Raw genomic sequence first — 21,076 nt, 5'->3', positions numbered from 1 at the left:
ATCAGGCAAGGCTCTGTAGTACACCAGAGGCTGCGGCAAGACTGGTCGAGCACGGAAATGTCGATCATAAGGCAAAGCCATCCCTGAAAGAGAAGAGGTGCCTACACCTGGGATTGAAAAAAAAAATAATTGATTATAGGTAAATAAAACTCTTATGAACTTGTATTATGGAAGCCAAATTAGGGGTCTGGAATTTCCCGTTTTAATTGTTTTTCCAAGAGCACTTCAAAGGAGCGATTGGCGTGTTCCACAATCGCCTGACCTGCGGAATTGTAAGGTATGCCATGACCAACATTGATGTCCCATTGCCTGCAAAAGTCAGCGAAAGCAGCAGAGCAATAGGCATGGCATTATCGGACTTGAGTTGTTGAGGCTTGCCCAAGACCGTGATTGCAGCCATCAAGTGAGCGATAGCATGGGTAGCTGATTCTCCTCGTTGAGGAGTAGCCCAAAGTACACCTGAGTAGGTGTCTACAGACACATGAACAAATTTCCAAGGGGCCAGTGAGGGAACGTGTGTGACATCCATCTGCCACAGTTCATTAGACCCTAGATCTCGAGGATTCACCCCACCTTTGGAGTGGTAGGAGAACCCTTCACAATGTGGACAGGCGGAAACAATGGCCTGAGCCTGGGAAAGGGGAATGCCAAAACCTTTACTTTGGCATTCTGATGGAAAAATTGGTGGCTAGAAACAGGGTCAGAAAAAAGAGAATGCACAGCTGCATCAGCACGCTGGTTGCCCTTAGCCACAGCCCCAGGCAAAGAACTGTGACTGCAAATGTGAGCAATAAAAAATTCATGGGTGCGTTGTTCTAAGTGCATTTGGAGGGTAAGAAACAATGCCATTAAATTAGAGTCAATGCAGGGGGTTAAGGTAGGCACCCGGTAAATTGCTAACCAGCCTACAGACATAATGGGAGTCAGAAATAATACTGAGGGGTTGATCAGAAAACAAAAAAACAAAAATTACGGCAGCCAATTCAGAGTGCTGGGGCGAAGCTTGACAAGCAGTATATTTAGTAACCCATTGTGAGCCCGTTTGATACACAATAGCGCCACAAGCGCGGCTGCCATCAGAAAACACAGTGACAGCGGAGCGCAGAGGGATCCAAGAATGCATTGGCTTAAGAAATATAGGGGCAGACTGCACCAAAGACAAGCAGCGGTCTTTGGGAAGGTGATATAAAATTTCACCTACAAAGTCTGGTAAAGCAATTTGAGAGGACAAAGGCATGAGCATTAGCTGATCAAATTCAGCTTTAGGAAAAGGCATGGTGATGGATTTCAAATCATTACCAAGGCGCTCTAAGGCTCTTTCCCGGGCGTGGGCGCATAGATCAGCCACAGCTTGTGAATAGGGAAGGATGTTCTTATGAGATCCATGAGAAAGGTACAACCATTCAAGCAGAAACACCTGAGACCCCTCAAAAGTGGTGAGGGCTCTAGTAGGGGTCTGAGGCGTAGGAAGGATCAGAAGAGACAATTCTTTGACACTAGAGGGTAGCTGATCCACACATTGTTGTCCTAAAATATAGTTAATTTCTTGTAATGCTCTATGCCCTGACGGGGGCACTGCAATACATCACTAGGATGTTTGGCAGTGGTTAACAAAGAAAATAACGGGCTGAGTAAACTGGTAGGCAGGGAAAAATAAGGATGGACCCAATTCAAAGTTCCTAGGAGCTGTTGTAAAGCAACCAGGGTTAAGGGAGAAGGAAACTTCAAACAAGGAACCACCGGAGCAGCAAAAGAGTGTAACATCTGATGGCCTAAGTAAAGATAAGGTTCTACTACTTGTACCTTTTCAGGAGCTACTTTAAGGCCAAAAGGCTGAAGGGACTGAATTAAGTCTCCTAACCACTCAGGGGGGATCTGGGGGGCGGCCACCAAAATGTCGTCCATATAATGGTAAACTACAGCCCCTGGGTGTTTGTCCTGAAAAGGACGTAAGGCCTGATCCACAAAATGCTGACAGAGAGTTGGGCTATTGAGCATACCCTGGGGTAAAACCTTCCAATGATAATGCTGTGTGGGTGCCTGATGATTGATCACCAGCACAGTGAATGCAAATCATTGGCGGTCACATTCACTGAGGGGGATTGTGAAAAAACAATCCTTAAGATCCACAATAAATAATTGAAAATCATGGGGTACTAAATTTGGATTTGGGGTACTGCATTGCAGAGAACTCATGGGTTGAATGCAAGCATTCACCGCTCTGAGATCCTGCAACATTCTCCATTTTCCACTTTTCTTTTTGATGACAAACACCGGGGTATTCCAAGGGCTGGTTGTGGGTTCAACATGGCCAGCTTGAAGCTGCTCCTGAACTATGTCATGCAAAGCCTGAATTTTTTCAGTTGGAAAGGGCCATTGATCAATCCACACAGGATCGTTTGTAACCCAGGGGCAACGCTGTTAAAGGCATGGTTCCTCGATACTCAAGGTGGTATCAAACTGGCCAAGGAGATCACGCCCCCACAGGTTCACATGGATATTTAAAACATAAGGGCGGAATTGAAAACAATATTTGGAATCAGGAAGGGAAGCAAACAAATATGAGACACTGCGATATGCTCCCTGTTCCCCCCCACACACCCCTTACACTAGGACACGATTCCAGGGGCCAGTCAGAGGGCCACTGAAGGTGACTGATCACCGTGACATCAGCCCCTGTATCAAGAATGCTATCAAAGGTCTTACCCTGAACTACAAAACTCTGAATAGGCCGCTCTCTGATTATGGCCGAGGTAATGCCTATCACCGGGTCTAAAGTTGGTGTAGACCCGAAGGCACCAGCTCCACGCTCCCGATCTGCCCCCCCTATGGGTAACAGATAGGGAATGAGAATGAGCTGTGCAGGGGCCATACCTTTAGGGAGGGTTTGAGAAAGATTAGTTCACAACTGAATCTGGAGAGTCCCTGTATAATCAGAATCTGTAACCCTGGGGAATACAAAAACTCCGCGCTTCCCACTGGAGGAAAGTGGCAGAATTAACCCTACATGTCCATCAGGAATCGGACCATGCATCTAGGAGGGAACCACCTGTACTTCATTTGGGAACTTAAATTCCACCTCCTCTTGAATGATCAGATCCATGCCAGCACTGCCCTTAGTGGCACTAGGAGAATTAGCCACTGAGGGAGAGTCTACATCTGGGGGGGTCTCTGTTTTGACCGGGGCCAGAGATGAGCCCGCTCGGGAGTTTCCTGAATGGCATTCATTAGCCCAGTGAAAACCCTTGTGACACTTAGAACATTTGGTGCGTGGCTTTCCGCGAGTTCCCCCTTCTTGAGGTTTAGATGTCCCTTTTTTATCCCCCACCTCCCGGGGCTCATCATTCAGCCTTAAAGTGTCCAGGTTTGCCACAATTAAAACAATTGCCCTTTGGTTGAACCCCTCGTCGAAAAGCAGCAGCAAGCAATGAGGCTTGATGTATCTGACTGCCCACATTTTGACATGCCTTCAACATATCTGTTAGGTCTGGATCTTTACCCAAACCAATAATGGCCCACCGGCACTCAGTGGTCGCATTGTCTTTCGCAAGCTTCATAAGTAGGTCTGCCTGAGCATCAGGGTTGTCAATTTGTTGCTTAAGTGCTTCCTGTAAGCGATTTATGAAATCTGAATATGGCTCATTAGCCTTCTGACGAATATTAGAGAATGTCAGTGTAGGTTTGCCGGATGCTGGCACCCTTTGAAAGGCACGAAATGCACACTCAGAGGAAACTTGCAGGGTGGCTGCAGGCAAAACAATTTGCTGATCAGTATGAGAAAAATCGCCTAGCCCATAAAGTTGTTCTGGGGTATAGGCACCCCCTGAACTATTTCCTCGAAGAGCACATTGGTGCCTAAATTCACTGTCCCAAACTACATATTGAGCAGAGTTGTAGTCTTATTAAGGTTTATTTTTCCCATTAAGCTTGAATATTGTTTGTCAGATAATCTGTATGGAAATAAAAACAATTTTCATATTCATTAGACAAATTGATGATTTTAGATATTGTGTTTTGCAGGTTGCTAAAGCAGCATTTCAGAGAAATAATGATCCACTAGATGCAGCCATTTTTTACCTTGCAATGAAAAAGAAGACTGTGATTTGGGGGTTATACAGGTATGTAATTACTTACTTAATGCAGCACAAACAGAAACTGTCTTTCCTATTGTATTTCATATGGGCAAGGAAAAATAGCATTTTTCAGTTATTGTAAAAACTTCAAATAAATATTTGATGCTGATACTTTATAGTTGGCATTTATGATCTTTCCATTGTAATTTTGCCATTAGGAGTTCAAATGCCACCATAAAGACAAATCCTGATGGCAGAAGTTATGTGGGGTCTCACAAAATCTTGTTTCTAATGTCCATAAATATGCCCTGCTAAGAAGACTATACTGATGTTTAACAACTGCCCCCCACCACCACCTTTTAAAAAGCATTGTATTTTTCAGAGCATTCTGCAAGAATGCTTGGGAAAAAAATGTGCCTGGGTGCCAGAAAAAATGTTGAGAAGCCCCTACTTTTTCTACTGGAAAAAGCAAGGTAGGAGGGAAACCGATAGTAGACATGATGGCTTGAAGCCCTGAGACCGAAACCTGAAAGGGTGCAATGACTTAAGTAGACATGGTGGCTCAAGGCCCTGAGAAAGGTTGGCAATGCACAGCAATCATCTCTTCAGTGAGGTGAGTGAATGACTGCTTCTGGGGTGCCCATTTGGATAACGCTGTTCTATGCCCTGAGATAATGACCTCTTAGAGGATGGCCTGGAAACTGGCCCCGAGTTACCAAAAACCCAAAGCGTTCCCAGAAAGCTCAAAGCCCTGCCCCACCTATAGTACTTGGAGGAGAGATGGAAAGGCAGATAGCCCCAGGCTTTCGATAGGGGCTCCCCAATGTATCCCCATGACAGTTGGGAGGGTGTAATAAAAGTGGGCCCTTGTCCAAGCCACCCACCAGCTAAGGCTTAAACACACAGGTGCACCAATGGGGGTGTTTTATTCTACTCTGCAACTGAGTCCAGAGCACACCCATCCATCAGGCTGAATTCTGCAAACACATGTGAAGCTGGCAGGGCCATCCGTCAAGTCTAAAAAGACAGGTTGTGAAAGAGATAGAAAGGCAGACCAAGCATCCTCAGAATTTCGACGTGGGCTCCTTGGCAGATTGGCAGGCACGCCAGCCAGACATTACAAGGAAAGAACCGTGCCCACAATGCTCACAGACCTTACCTCTGAGCTGAAACACACAGTCAGTATTTGGAAAACTGACAGAAGGCAGATACTCCAGCTAGAAACCACGAAGGAAAGTGTGCCCACAGCTCTCCCAGGCTCCCTCAGGAAACACATAGTTCCTATGGTCACAGTCTACCCTTAGGCTGGTTCTTCACCATTAGTGGAATGCATTGTAGAAATAAGAAATCACCTGTTGTGATTGTGAATTGTACAAAAGCAATGGAAAGGGGTAGTCAAACGGGTATGCTTCCCAGACAAGATGTTTGTTGAGGTAGATGGTTTCCTGCAGTAGATGTAGCTCCATGAGAGTAGATGTTGGTTCACAAGGTAGGTGTTTTGTTACAATGTTATTTGCGTTATTTGGCAGCGGTGGCCATCCTCCCACTCAAGCGGCAAGGGTACAACCTGCAGGCCACAGACTGGATCACCCAGAGAAGAGGAGTAATAGGGAGACATGGGTGGGGGGGATACTGGGAGGCCTGGATGTTACTCTGTCAGGTCCAGAGCAGGGTAGCCCAGCAGGGAGAGGTTGACCTTCAGGAAGACCAACTTGTCCACCCTGGCCAGGTCCAGGTGGGAGTGGTGGGGGCTGAGAATGTCTCCCAGATGGAGAATACCCACTCACTCTGAATGCTGGTGGGAGGGCAGAAGAAGAGATTCATGGCCACAAAAGAGAGATTGGTCCCGGTAATGATCTTGCATGACTAGTATTTGAGAGGATCAGCATGGGCAGACTTAGGGGACTCAGGGAGGTACTCCCTCACCATCACTGATGCCGGATCCTCTGCCATTGCACTCCTGGCCTTCCCGTTGCTGCTGCTGATCTTCCACTTTACTACCAACAACCAGTAGTGGGGCTTCTGCCTGGTTGGGCTCTTGGAGGCAGAGGTGCTGGTATTCAGCTTCTCCTCCACAGCATCTTCCACCCATTGTTTCATATGGCCATTTTTATTGGCCTGAAATCTCTGCACTTCTTTGCAGTGCTCACACTTCCACTCCATGAGATCTGCATTATGGAGATCAATGCTGCCTTTAATCCATGGGTTGCAGATACAGGCCAGCTTGTACTCCTTTTCCTGATTTCACAACCTGGGAATATCCTGTTCTGAATTTGCCCCATCATTACAAGACATGCACCAAGTATCCTATGATGGTACCTTCTACTTTCTTTATTCATATACTGTGCTAATGGTTCTTCTGACTATGTACTAGTTCATCTGACTATGTATCTTCCAAGGAAAAATTGGTGTAAGCAGTTTGCTGATATCCAAACTGCAGGCTGTTCCTAGTGGGTGTCCTAGAGTCAGCTAATGGCAAATATCAAATTATTAAATATCAAATGATTTCACACCGCTGAGTACTTGGATTAGACAGAGACTAGCATTTGAAATTTTCAGAAGCAAATTATACATACGAGATTATTTTGTGGGTGTCCACTTAACAAATCTCTTAATTATGATGATGTATATAGAATGTTTATTTACAGATCTCTGAGAGACACTAAGATGACACAGTTCTTTGGACACAATTTTAGTGAAGACAGATGGCGCAAAGCAGCATTGAAGAATGCTTTTGCTCTGTTAGGAAAACAACGTTTTGAACATTCGGCAGCATTTTTCTTGCTGGCTGGTCATCTAAAAGATGCAGTTGAGGTAACTCACTTGAAATTACAATACAATACATATTCTAAATACATTCACCAGTGTATGTTCGTCCATTGAGATGTTTTCTTCTGTTTACAAGCTGCTCCTGCATGTATTTCAAATAGGTTTGTCTAGAGAAGCTACATGATATTCAGTTGGCCCTTGTAATATCCAGACTTTATGAATCAGAGTTTGAAGTATCTGGGACCTATAAATCAATTCTGCAGAAAAGAATTCTGGGAGGCTGGCATCATAGCAAGGAAAATCTATTAAACGTACACAATGATCCTTTTCTTCGAAGTATGGCTTACTGGATTTTAGAAGATTATACCCATGCTCTTGATACTCTTATAAGCCAACCTATTCTGGATGAGAGTGGTAAGTCAAAATGCATTTTAAACATATTCTTCAGTATGAATACATATTTGAAAATACTCCTTTGATATATTCAATGGATAGCAAATTTAAAATGTATGTGCCATAACCATTCAATTAAATAAATTTGCAAGTGTGTGTTCAAGTAGGATCTGTTGTTGTTCACGTCTATCATATAGTAGCAAGAATTTATCTGGAAATCAAAGCTTCTTTTTATACCATCTTCCAGGATTGTACATAGGATGAAAATGTGGGCCTTATTTTCTCCAGTCTTTACCATTGTGTCCTTATAATGGGGAATGGTTTTAATCTCAAAGAGTCCAGGTGATCTGCAATCAAATAAGTATGGGACCTTACTGTCTTCCCCTTTCTCCTTTTGGGGGAGCAGGGACCCAACCCCCCTTCATGAAACAGAGGCCCAGTTGCACTGAATACTAAGCATTTCCTTAACAGGCTATTTGAGTTATCACTTCTGTGGGGGTTTTTTCCAGATAGAATTCAAATGGTGTTTACTGTGTTTTTTCTCTGTTCGTTGGGTTTTTTTTCTTCTGTATAATCCCCAAAATACTTTTAAAAATAAGAAAACCATACATATACACCTACAATTTCATATTGACTGGCCAGTTGTGTTTAGTATTAAGATTAACATTAGATCTGTTGTAGCATAAATTGTTTCGATCCAGAGTTCTTGACAAATATAAAATGTTTTCTCAGAATTTCAAATTTATCCATGTGATTGATCATGTGCTTACTCTTCGTTGTCACTTGTATTAACTGTGTTTCTCTGAAAACTAACATCTAGTGTATTAAACGTAGAAGGTAAAGCCACTTGAAGAATGTATCTTGCTACAGAATTCTCAGTGTGGTTGTATAATTTTAGAGAGGAGCTAGGGATTTATTGTAGAAGAGCTGTGATCCATATGTCAAGCCGTTCTCTTGTGTGATATTTTTACAGATGAAGGAAGCATCTCAAATTGTCACCCTTCAGTATTTAATTTTTATAATTATCTAAGGACGCATCCTTTGTTGTTGAGACGGCATTTTGGTTCTTCTGATTTATCTTCAACAAGGATTTGTGTAACTGGAGAAAATGGACTAGCAGATGAAATCAATTTAGATGAAAGAAGATTGTTCTTCACTGCAGCATATGCTCACTTAAAGACTGGTTGCCCCATGTTGGCTTTAGAAGTGTTATCAAAGATGCCCAAAGTAGTCAAGAAGTCCAGGACTTTAGGAAAAACACCTAGCTTAATAGACATTAGCAAAGGCAGTTCATCTGATTCTCCAGTACCAGTGGAATCAATGGATGACCAGTCTCCCAGCATTGATTGGTCACAACCAGTTGTAAATGGCTTAGGATCATCTTCAGACTTCTCAGACAAGCATCCAAACTCTGCACTTTCTTTTGACTGGAGTCAACCAAGTATGCTCTTCCAGAATGAACCTTTGGAGCTAAAATGGGACAGTGACAAAGGTGAGGAAAGTGAAGATTCTTGTCTTGAAATGAAACCTTTGCAGAAAACAGTGCACGAGAAACCAATCAAAGTTAGCACTAGCTATACTGAAACTTACAGTGAAGCTGGTGATGATGATGCTTTAAGTTTATCACAAGACATCATTTTGTCACAGCTGAAATTTAGGGCATGCTTGAAGATTCTCACCATGGAACTCCGTACATTATCTACTGGCTATGAGGTAGATGGTGGGAAATTAAGGTACCAGCTTTATCATTGGCTTGAAAGAGAAGTGGTAGCTCTTCAAAAGACTTGTTCTTATAATGCTGAAGCAGAAGACATTCAGTCAGGAATTAGCCCAGTAGTTGATGCAGCCTCATTAAATGAAATAGCTGAAGAACCATCAGACAAACAGCTAAAAGTACAGCAGAAAGAAAATTCTCAGAGAAGACAGTGGCTTACAAAATATCAGTCACTTTTGAGGATGTTTCTAAGTTACTGCATACTCCATGGATCTCATGGTGGAGGTTTGGCATCTGTAAGGATGGAACTGATTTTGCTTCTTCAAGAATCCCAGCAGGTATGCTTCCCCCCCTTTTTGTTTAGGCGTAGGAATGCAAAATAATTATGTTAGAATTATGTCATTGACAAAATTATGAAGCCTGTCTACTTCTGTGGTGTAATCACTTCCTATTTATTTGGTCCTCAAATAAAATACAAGTTGTTTAAATTTACTTGGATCTCTTAGTTACAGAGATGGAAAGTATTCCTATTCTCCCTCATGGAAGGGAAAAGGTCTTAGTTTTACTTCCAGGCCTTATTGGTATTGAGAACTACTGAGTTTATATCTCACCTGTTGTTTATTTTAATGTCTAGGCAAAAGCAGCTGTACTAGGAACCAAATTGTGAATGAGTGTTCTCCCATCCCATCAGTTATTAAAACTGGACTTGGTGTTTGAATTCGCAGCTTGAGCACCACAAGCTGCAGTTTTGTTGACCAGGCATAGGCAGACAGCTAGTATTTATGCCTGGTTAGTCAGTGAGAAGCTCCATAATACCTGCTTATTACAAGAGCCTGTAGTTAGTGCCTAAAGAGTATTTGGGGCAGGGGGTGCTACAACACAGTCTTGGATAATTTGCCAGGATAAACAATAAGGTTCTCGTTTCAAGTTTTAGATTCCCAGTTATTTTCTTCCTGTTGGTATTCTGTGCGATGGAGTAATGGTGCCATGAACATTTTGTATTTTCATGTAACATTGTTACTCTTTTCAGCTTCAATTTTTTAAAAAAAGTATTAGGAGATAATACTAATCTAGCTACAAATGAAAAAAATGATGCAGATATACATAATTAGAAATTAGATACATTGTATGATAGAAATGTCTTCAATAAATGAAATTCTGTAGGACATTATTGTTGTTAAGCATTGTAGTAGTATACAGAGTATTGCAAAACTCAGGTATTAAGCCAAATTTACTACATTTTCTCCCTGCAAAGGAACAGACAGAGCAGTTGCCTACTAATAACATGTCAGAAGAAAGTTCAATACCACTTTTGTTTGCCTGTACTGCAAGTGCCAAAACTGTGGTGGCCAATCCATTATTACATCTTAGTAACCTGACACATGACATACTACATGCAATCATAGACCTTGATTCTCCACCTCATCCAGATGTACAGAACAACAAGGCAAGTACACTGTTACTAATATCAGACATTTAATTTATGTTGTCTTTTATTTTTTCTTAAAACCTGGGAACATTTATATTTATGCATATGTTTCATACAGCACAGAAGTCTGACCTTTGAGATATTCTAAACAAATCTGCAGTAATACATGTGTATTAGCAGTCTAAATGTCGGCCACTTTGAATTGTTTTCAGGCATGTAATATGTGACCACTTGCATTTGAGTTGGTAATACCTTTCTAAATTTATCTGTACAAAAGTTCTCTCTGAAATATAATGTGTCCTACAAATCTCTTTTCCAGATACATGTAATGCATACCTTAGCAGCATCTCTGTCAGCTTGCATATACCAGTCTCTTTGTGGAAGTCATACTTATAGGTAAAGATCTGATATGGTGCGCAGCATTTCACTTTTATCCCTGTTTAACCTTCCCTATATTTTGGGGTAATAATAGCTTATGCCACAGAAATAACCCCCTCCTCCCCATTCCCTTATCTGTTCTATTCAATGTATTTCCTCATAATAAAGGGTATATGAAATTTAAGAGTTGTTTCAGGCCTTGTCCAGTATGTGCATGTGCTCTAAATATGATTTCACTAAAAAGGCTTTGGGGGAGGCAATAAGGTAAAACTTTAAAACTGCACACTTCCAAAGTATTGGATTCTAAATAATCTAATGTGATACAAATGCTCATTTAATGACACTATAGATACTTTATAATGATAAAACAGTTAAGCTAAAAGTTCTCTAAGAAGTTTTGAGTTGAAGGAAAAAGTTACTAATACAATCCATAGCTGTGTCTCTACACTATATGTAATAATCTTTAATATAGTGTTGTATTTTTTTTTAAAAAAAGAAAAATATAATTATTTCTCAGATTGTTCTTTTAATTGGCAACCATGGGCTCAGTGTCTGATTACTGAAGTCCCTTTTACAAACACTTTAAAAGTTCAAAATTTAATATATTGATACTTGGAATCTGTGTGATATGCATAAAATACATAATTAATATAATGACTGGCTTTATTTGATCTTAATTTCTTTTATATAGTTCATTACAAGCAAATCAATTCACTGGGACAGTTTACCAGACGCTGCTTCTTTCTCATCGACGTTCTTTAAGAACTGCAAGCTTAGATGAAACAGTAACTCCCAATACTGCACCAGCTCAATGGCCAGGTAGTGTATACTTCTTGGAGTGTGTGTGTGTGTGCGCGCGCGTGTGTGTGTATGTGTGTGTGTGTGTATATATATATATATATATATATATATATATATATATATATATATATATATATATATATATATATATATATATATATATATATATATATATACATACACACCACCTCTCCAGATATTTTCTTGAGGCAGTTCACAAAACAAAACCATAAAAAGTAGCAACATTAGAAATTATGGATAACAAAACAAACTGGGGATATAGAAAAACATAGCAGCCTAAAATGTTAGAAGTGCACTGTTTTTAGAGCCATATATGCAAGTACATGTGTATTGTCTGCACTTTAAATGTTCATTTGGATTAAAGTTTGTGCATTGGCATACAATGATCTGCTGCTTCTAGTGTCCAGTATTAGAGGTGCCATCTGGAGTGTATGCAGTATATGGTTATGAGAAGAATAGGCTTACATAGACGTTAACATAGCTTTTTAAAAATGTATATAAATTGTATACCAGAGATTCAGCAGAGGTTGTTGAAGTTTCTGCAAAGGAATCAGCGGCCTTCAAGCATTCACAATACAGGGACTGCAATTCTTCTTTCTACCTGTGTGTGTCTGAGGATAATTGTATATTATAACTAATTGCATATTATAGTGTTCTGTTTGTTTGTTTTTAAATGCATGTTTATTTTTATTTTTCTAGGAATAACAGCTTTAATACAGTTGTTGAATTGTGCTGGGGAAGAAGCCCAGCCTGGAATTACAATTTTGCTATGTGAAATTCTGACAGCAGTCTATCTTAGTCTCTTCATCCATGGCTTAGCTACACATTCCAGCAATGAATTGTACAGAATTGTGGCCCATCCTTTGAATGACAAAATGTGGTTTGCTGTCTTTGGTGGAGGAGCTAAGATCCCTAAAAGAGGACAAATTCAACAAGTGGCAAAGATGGGTTAGTTTACACTCTTTACTTTTTAGACTCAAACTATGTGTGAACTTTGTTCCTTCTTATTTTATGAACTGACTCAACCATCTGAAACTTGTCTTTCCTGATATCTGCTACAGTCAGGTCTAAATAAATTAATATATTTGAGGGATCTAGATTTTTTAAAATAAGTTCTATGCACTTGCTGTGCAGCTTCTAAAGAAATTTCAGTTTGTTGGTAATTGAAGTGTGGATGTTAATATTTAAAATGACTGGTGAAAAAGTAACTTTCCTTTATTTAAGATAATCCTATCATTCTAAGAGCAGAATATTTTTTTTCTTTCTTTGGCAGGTAGGCACTTCTCTATGCCTAGCCCACATCAGGTAGTAGTATTCTCCATGGAATGTGTGGGGTTTACCAAATCTCTAACAGCCAACACTACTCATAGCCCTGCCAAACTTGCAGGCAAGATATTAGCTTCAGTTTTAGGCATTTAAATGCAATGCTGCAGTGTGATCTTGCATATCTAGAAAAACAACTAAAATGAAAAATTTCTGTTTTATAAGTCATGGCTTCATGTTTTAACTCTCTATTATTCAAATGAGTTTAATTCTGAAAATATATTGGCCATTCATATGTTTGGAACACTCCCTCTTGAATCACATTTAAATATTTTTAGTAATATTGAGGTGAGGCCATGGCTTGCACTTACCAGAAATATTTCCAGTATATTTTTGTTCGTTACAACTGCTTTGTTTTGTTTCACATGACCATTGCAATATGGCTGTGGATTTCTAAGTGTTAATTTAGCATATAAAAGTAGTATTTGATTCATAGTGAAAATGGTTCAGTAGCTTCCAAAGACTGGATTAGGACAGCAAATAGTATAATATAAAATCTGGCATTCCCGTGGTAGTGGAGTGACAATTACGGCTATCACCTGGCCAGGCACAGCCAACTAATTTACAACTGGCCTTGACGACTGGGAGTCTATTTTTGTTGTTGCTAACTTTCTATGTGGAGCTTTTCCCCGTACAGAAAATTTGGGAACCTCTCTAAGTTGTAAAAGGTTGCTCTACTTCTGCTGCTGTTTCTTCTCAGAAAAGGAGTTTTGGAGCAAAGAATATTTTTGCATGTATCATTCTAAGGTCTATTTAATCTTAATAGTACTTGCCTTTGTTATTGCTTTGAAATTTGAACAGCAATGGCTATCGGCAAGCATCCGAGGGATGCAGAGGAATCATCTTCTATCCCTGCTATGAAGCAGTCTAAGATTGGGGGTTTTTTAGTCTCCAATACCAAATAAAAAGCTTCTTCAACTGCTTTTTTTGTTACTGAAATAAAGAATATAAGGAAGCATCCATGTGTGTATATTATATATTCTGTACAGTGTTCCAGGAACTGTAGCAATAACTGAAATGGAGAACATTGTTTCAATATCTTGAATGTACTTGTCTAGAAAAATAATTCCTGAGAACAGTCTGCCATCTGTGAATGGGCAGTTGTATTTTGTTCTATTCATCCTTCCTTGATACATAAAATTGTGACATTCTTAAGCTGTGCCAGAGAGCTAGCGCAGTTTCATAAAGATATGCATTTCCCAGTGTATTGAGATTTTTCCTCTTTTTAACAGTGACATCATTTCCAATGAAAATCAGATCTGAATATTTAATATAATGAACTGTTTGGTAATGTTAGAAATACTTTCAGAGGGTAATGAGAGGCTATCTTGTCGGAAATAATTGTCAATTTATTCAGAAGGTTTTTTTAGGATTTCCACTTGTTTTATTTTGTAAGACACTCAAATGAAATAATTTCTTGAGTTATGTTGTACAGTAGAATTAGGCGGTATGTCGTTCAAAATGTGTGATGGGTGTCACCCTCTGAGCCTGCATGGTAAAGTATTTTGAGTGCCAGATTTTCATATGAGATATCCAGGATCTAATTCCTTCCTTCCTTGCATTTTTTTATTCTACCGTACCCCACGAATAGGCTCAGCGCAGATTACAACAAAAACAGAACAATTTAAATCAACAAAACATAGCCGTTAAAACAATTTAAACCACTTGATTTCAGGGCAGGAGACAAAATTGATTGAATTAAATATAGTTTCAGGATGGTGTCAGTAAATCAGAAGGATGACATCAGGCTTTGATTGGGCCAACTGAAGATGGAATACTTCAGCAAGGGAGACAGATTTAGTTTCATTTTATTAAATATTACTGAATACTATCGAAAGAATTCAGTTTTACAGAAAAATTTTGAAACTTTAAAATAACAACTAGAAATCCATATTATCCTTCATTTAGTGTGTTCTGTTGCTTGACAGTATTTTCTTCCCCCAAAAAATCTTAGACCCAAAATTTGTCATGCAAAAGTAGTTCTGTGGGCCATGCTACCAAACTTATTGCAAGCTGTTGTTTTGGGCTTCAGATGACAAATGGAATGCAAATTGGCTGTGCTAATTGTTGCAGTTTATCATTGTAATCTAAGGAATGTTCAAAAATCTTGCTGCTTATACAAAACATGATACAGTTTGTAGTGATTTATTACTAGCAAAAACTCTTTCGTAAAGCTTTCAATATCTCAATGCTAATCTATATTGCTAATCTATATTGCACATTCAAATTGTTCTTGTTAATACCTGCCTGTTAGAAAACTTAATCTAAATCAGAAATGCTTAAATTAATTTTTGTTTTATGGGAAAAATCATTGTCTTAATTACATGCTTTGGTTTGTAGTTTATGGGTGTTTATTTCTTTGCCTAGTATATACTATGAAGAGCCTTCCTAATTAAGATAACAACCCTTAAGCATTAAGAAGTAAATTGCCTGCATCAGTGAGGGCTCACTGTAATATCTTTGGAATTAATTGGTAGTCTTATATGTGTCAGATTGTTGGTATGGCAATCCAATTTGCAGAACTCAAATCAAAGAAATGAGATTTAAGCATAGCTATGACTTAGAAGATAAACTGGGAATGCAATAAATTGTCAAAGGATCCATATTTTTAAAGCTCTGTATCATGTAATATTTTTATTAACTTAATATTTGGTGCCTTTATTTTAGCATAAGGTTTATTTGTTTTTTAGCTCGAACTAATGCTCTTTATTAAACAATGCATGTGCATGCTTGTTATGCTGGCTAAAATCAAAGCAAATTATATTATACAAGACTATATTACAATATTATGTTGTTTTATCTTTGAAAAAAAGGTAGGTAGCATTTAAGAACCACTTTACAGTTCTATTTTAACAAAAAGATTATAAGCTGACAAAATATTTTGAAATAATAAATGCTAAAATACAAAAATACTTTATTTCCTACTCAGGAAGAGCAAGAGGGAAAGATCTGCGTGCTATTGAGACTTTTCTTTGCTTGTTCTGCATAGCAGCAAGCTAAGAAACCATAGTATAACTGCTTGATTGAGAACTAAGACTGTTGTCCTCAAGCTTTGTAAAAATAAATGTTATAAAGTATATGCTAAAGAAATGTTATGCTCTTTTGGAGTGGCAGAGCATTGATCATGGCTAGGTCTGAAAGCTAAAGACTAGACCTTTTTTTAAAAAAAAAGTATGACGGTTGGTATAATGAATTCTGTATGTGAGAGAGCTTAGTATTATGTATCTGTTTGTTGCCTGAAATATTAAAGGAAATCTTGTTAAACTGAAGGTTGTATCTGGAAAGTATTTCCAAACTTGACTATAATTGTGTATTTTTTTAAATCTCTGTAGCTTGTCCTCCTATAGATGATGGTGAGAAACAGCATAAACGGTTTAGACTGTCATCAAAATTATCTCCAAAAGAGAGCTTGCATCCTGCTTCTTTACCTTTGGTAGAACAAGACTCTTCAAATTACAGAGAAAAGTTTATCCCCCCTGAACTTAGTATCTGGGACTATTTTATAGCAAAGGTAACTCCCCTTCCCTCCCTTCAATAGAGTTGCAAACCCTTAGTGGGACCTTGAGATCTCCTGGAATTACAACTGACACCCAGGCCACAAAGATCAGTTATCCTGGCCTTGGCCTGGATAGCCCAGAAAAGACCAATCTTGTCAGATCTTAGACACTAAGCAGGGTTAACTCTGGCAAGTACTTGGATGAGAGACCGCCTTGAAATACCAGGAGTTGGGAGGACAGGGCTTTATTCAGCCACCTCTGTGAATATCCTTCAGACTCCCACTAGTGGTCAGTCACCAGAAGTTGCCATGACTTCCAGTTCAGACACACACATAAAATACAAAAAATAAAAAATAAAATCAGTTCTCCTAGAGAAAATGGTTGCATAGGATGGTGGATTCTGTGGCATTATTCCACACTGAAGACCCTCCCCAGGCTCCACCCCCAAATTTCCAGAAATTTCCTAATCCAGAGTTGGCAGCCCTACTCTTGAACTGCTTCCTCTAAGTTAAAAGTGCTGCTTTCCCATTCTTTCCCAAGCTGGAGAGATGTGCAAATTAATTGTTTGTTTGAGGGGTGGGGCAAAAATGACATGAAAAATCGTCACAGCAGAAAAATATATTATGGCAAAACCTATGAAGAAAAGTCTCAGCTAGCTTAAGGAAAAAAGAAATATGATAAGGAAGCTTATTTGGAGAAGGCACCAAATAACAAAATGAAGAAAAGAAATTGGATTTATACCCCACCCTTCACTTGGAGCCTCAGAGCAGTTTACAATCTCCTTCCCTTCCTCTCCCCACAACAGACACTCTGTGAACTAGGTGGGGCTGAAAGAGCTGTCAAAGAACAGCTCTTTAAAGAACAGCTTTGTGAGAATTGTGGCTAACAAAAAGTCACTCAGCTGGCTACAAGTGGGAGGAGAGGGGAATCAAACCTGGTTGTCCCAGATTAGAGTCAGTGCCCTTAACCACTGCATCAAACTGGCTGTCTTGATAAGCTTCCTTATCAAAATGAAAGTATAGACATGCTTGACATTCAAAAGATAAATTCAAAACAGTGGGGAAGGGAAGCCTGACATTCATATCTGCACACCACATTCGTGTGGGTGCCACAGAGAGGTCTGCTTACCAATTGCCACCCTTTGTCAGTGTACACTGATGCTGCCTTATTTTAATTTACTTTAATGGTCTGTTTAAATTTAATTGTTTTATGATGTGATTTTAATTATTATGTTGTAATCCTCTCTGAGCCCAACCTGGGAAAGGGCAGACTAGAAATCAACAAAAATAAATAAATCATTAAATTTGCACCTACTTTTTCAGGTTAAAACACATAAAAATGAATTATCATGAAGCAAATCCCTACAGAAAGATGTCAGGTTTTTTTGAATCCAGCTCAATTGTGACTTTTTTTTTTTTGTTGTATGATGTTTGACATTTAGTATTCATTTACCCTCTGTTTAGCCATTTTTTCCATCATCACAAATCAAAGTTGGATATGATTCTGAGGAAAGTCCAGAAAGCAGTGATGATGAAGATGGTGATGATGAACATTTGAAGCTTCAAGAACACTCTAATTCAAATTCATATAGGTAATAACTTTGAGTTTATCTGTAATTTTTGACCTGTGAGTATGTAAAATCTAACAAAGGCTAATTTTCTTACCTTAAACCACACACTTACATATTCATAGAATGCATATGTTGGTACTTTTTTGGTTTCTGATACTACTTCTTCATACTATCAGATTTTGTTAGAGAATCCTGTGACTTTCAGAAGAGATCCCTAAGGGGCACAATTATATAGTATAGGCTTTGTTAGGCCCCATGGCACAGAGTGGTAAGCTGCAGTACTGCAGTCCAAGCTCTGTTCACAACCTGAGTCCAATCCCAGCAGAAGCTGGGTTCAGGTAGCTATCTCATGGTTGACTCAGCCTTCCATCCTTCCAAGGTTGGTAAAATGAGTACCCAGCTTGCTGGGGGTAAAGTGTAAATGACTGGGGAAGGCAATGGCAAACCACCCCGTAAAAAGTCTGCCATGAAAATGTTGTGAAAGCAATGTCATCCCAGAGCTGGAAATGACTGGTGCTTGCACAGGGAATTACCTTTACCTTTTATGTAATTATCCTGAATGCTCATGTAATCAGCATTACCCAGAGAGAAGTTCCTCTTCTTCAGTCACCATACCACTGCATCTTTAGGAATAAATGTACTCCACTCTTGCCTCTGACCATCGCTGGGTGTCTGACAGTCAATGCAGCCAGCTGATGTCATCTTTGGATGCCTCTTTAGCCCTCAGCCTGCCCCAAGTTGTCAGGATCCAGCTTTTCCTGAAGAGTCTCAGGCAATTGCCTTCTGCATAGGCTTGCTGGGGGTGAGGATCCTACTGAGTGAGCTGTCACCATGGCATTCCCACTAGTTCCTCTGGATTGGGGGTGGGGCAGAGCAATCAGTTTTAGTATTTGGCAGAACCTCCTATTCCCCATGATTGCGATAACCTTGTACAGAAGTTACATAGTTAAGCTGTAATCCTACAGAACCATGATAAAAATATTCCTAAAATATGGGAGTAAAATTATAGTTTTGAGTAACACTCAGTAAATGTTGAAAATTTATTTATTTATTTGGTTAATTTATATTCCGCCCTTTCCCAAGCAGGCTCAGCGCGGATTACATACAGATAAACCAAGCAAATACAATACAATAAAACCAATAAAATACAGTTAAAGCAGCAACATAACACAGTACAGTATAACAAAGGCGGGTGAAGTAAAGTAAAGTAAAGTAAAATTTTATTTACTTTACTTTACTTTACTTACAGTTAAAGCAGCAACATAACACAGTACAGTATAACAAAGGCGGGTGGGCTCATGGTGCAGGTTGGAGTATAGTCAGTGGCCCGGATACAATAGTTCAGATCACTGTGTGGGAGGATAGCCGATGGTGTAGGCAATAGAGCAAAAGGCGTCTGCCTGCCTCAACCAAACGCCTGGCGGAACAGCTCCGTCTTACAGGCCCTACAGAAAGGTAACAAATCCAGTAGGGCCTGTATCTCCACAGGGATCTGATTCCATCAAGATGGGGCCAGGGCCGAAAAAGCCCTGGCCCTGGTCAAGGCAAGGTGGACGTCCCTTGGGCCAGGGATAACCAGAAGATATTGGTTGGCAGATTGTAGCTGCCTTCAGGGCTTGTATGGGGAGAGGCGATACTACAGGTATGTTGGTCCCAGGCCACGTAAGGCTTTGAATGTCAGTACTAGAACCCTGAAGTGGATCCGGTACTCAACTGGTAACCAGTGCAGTGTGCACAGCATTGGTCAACTGCTTGCCCGTATGGGCAATCTAGTCAAGAGCCGTGCTATCACACTTTGCACCTGTTGGAGTTTCCGGATCAGTCTCAGGCAAGCTTGCGTAGAGCGAGTTACAGTAGTCCTGCCTGGAAGTGTAGCTAGGTCCTGGGACGTCAGATAGGGCACCAGCTGTTTGGCCTGCCGAAGATGATGAAAGGCAGATCGTGCAACTGCAGTGACTTGGGCCTCCATGGATGCATCCATTCTCACCTGCTGAGCTGGCACCAAAGGGGCACCATCTAGGGTGGGAAGTCGGATGCCTGATCCTAATCCCCCCTGACTCAGGTACAGGACCTCCGTCTTAGTTGGGTTAAGCTTCAGCCGGCTTAACTGCAACCATCGCACCACGGCTTCTAATGCCCTGGTCAGGTGGTCTGGGTGGCGTCTGACTGGCCATCCATCAACAGATAGAGCTGGGTGACATTCGCAAATTGGTGACAACCCAGCCCAAAACCTCGTGCAATCTGGGCAAGGGGGTGCATATAGACGTTAAACATCATTGGTGAGAGAATAGCTTCCTGTGGCACACCACATTCGTGTGGGTGCCACAGAGAGGTCTGCTCACCAATCGCCCCCCTTTGTCACCAACCATGGAGAAAGGAAGAAAGCCACTGCAAGGCTACCGCTTGAACTCTGATGTTCTGCAATAGTTCTGCAAGCAAATTCTGTTTTGCCAACATGTAGAGGTTAGTAGAGAAGAAATTTGTTACCGCTGGAAAGATAAGGTGAAAATGCCATTATTTTTTATTTTTCTCTAATTAATGATAAAATAATTAGGTTATGACATAAGCGTGGCCCAAAGTATGTGGGATAAGCTATAGATCAAATTTCAGGGCATAAATAAATTCAAGGGTGGCCTTAGGATGCCTCTGTCTTTCAAACTCCAGAGTAGTGTGTTGATATTTTGAGTTTACATACATTCGATAATGTTTATAGAAATCCTGTGGAATATTTGAGCATTTGGGGAAAAGTACTGTAATCAGGATTATAGTGGTTAAAATTCTGAGTCAGGGAAATTATTTAATTATTGTATTCTTCATAGTAATGTCAAAGCAGGATATGCTACTTTGTAATGTGAGTGCATTTTGACTATCAAAAGCAAATATTAAATTTTCACAGGAAAATGTTTGAGATTGCAACTTTTTGAACATCACCAAAAATTCAATAAATGCTTATTTTATTTAGTTGGTCACTGATGAGACTGGCAATGGTTCAGCTGGTTCTTCAAGATTTGAAGATTTTCTATCCTTTGGCTGGGCATGATCTTTCAGGTAATAATCTGTCTTTGTAATTAGTTGTTTTTTGAAGAACTTCACCATCTATTTTTAATA

The 21,076-nt window shown here is 39.9% G+C and overlaps 1 protein-coding gene across 3 annotated transcripts in view; it reads left to right on the top strand.

The window, feature by feature from the left end:
- The window catches only part of DMXL1 (Dmx like 1), a 209,517-nt gene that overhangs the window by 113,857 nt on the left and 74,584 nt on the right, over positions 1-21,076 (top strand). For 2 of the 3 annotated variants that reach the window (XM_060235556.1, XM_060235558.1), the window contains exons 21-31: positions 4,021-4,118; positions 6,722-6,887; positions 7,004-7,256; positions 8,209-9,287; positions 10,205-10,396; positions 10,698-10,774; positions 11,448-11,575; positions 12,278-12,526; positions 16,234-16,412; positions 17,862-17,989; positions 20,931-21,016. In XM_060235556.1, coding sequence (XP_060091539.1) covers positions 4,021-4,118; positions 6,722-6,887; positions 7,004-7,256; positions 8,209-9,287; positions 10,205-10,396; positions 10,698-10,774; positions 11,448-11,575; positions 12,278-12,526; positions 16,234-16,412; positions 17,862-17,989; positions 20,931-21,016 — 2,635 coding nt within the window. Of the gene's footprint in view, positions 1-4,020; positions 4,119-6,721; positions 6,888-7,003; positions 7,257-8,208; positions 9,288-10,204; positions 10,397-10,697; positions 10,775-11,447; positions 11,576-12,277; positions 12,527-12,851; positions 12,966-16,233; positions 16,413-17,861; positions 17,990-20,930; positions 21,017-21,076 lie in introns of all 3 variants that reach the window. The other variant, XM_060235559.1, reaches the window with a different exon arrangement.

The sequence above is a fragment of the Heteronotia binoei genome, chromosome 4 (assembly GCF_032191835.1).
Source record: "Heteronotia binoei isolate CCM8104 ecotype False Entrance Well chromosome 4, APGP_CSIRO_Hbin_v1, whole genome shotgun sequence".
In the NCBI taxonomy this organism is placed as follows: domain Eukaryota; kingdom Metazoa; phylum Chordata; class Lepidosauria; order Squamata; family Gekkonidae; genus Heteronotia; species Heteronotia binoei.
This window is presented reverse-complemented; position numbering and strand designations above follow the sequence as displayed.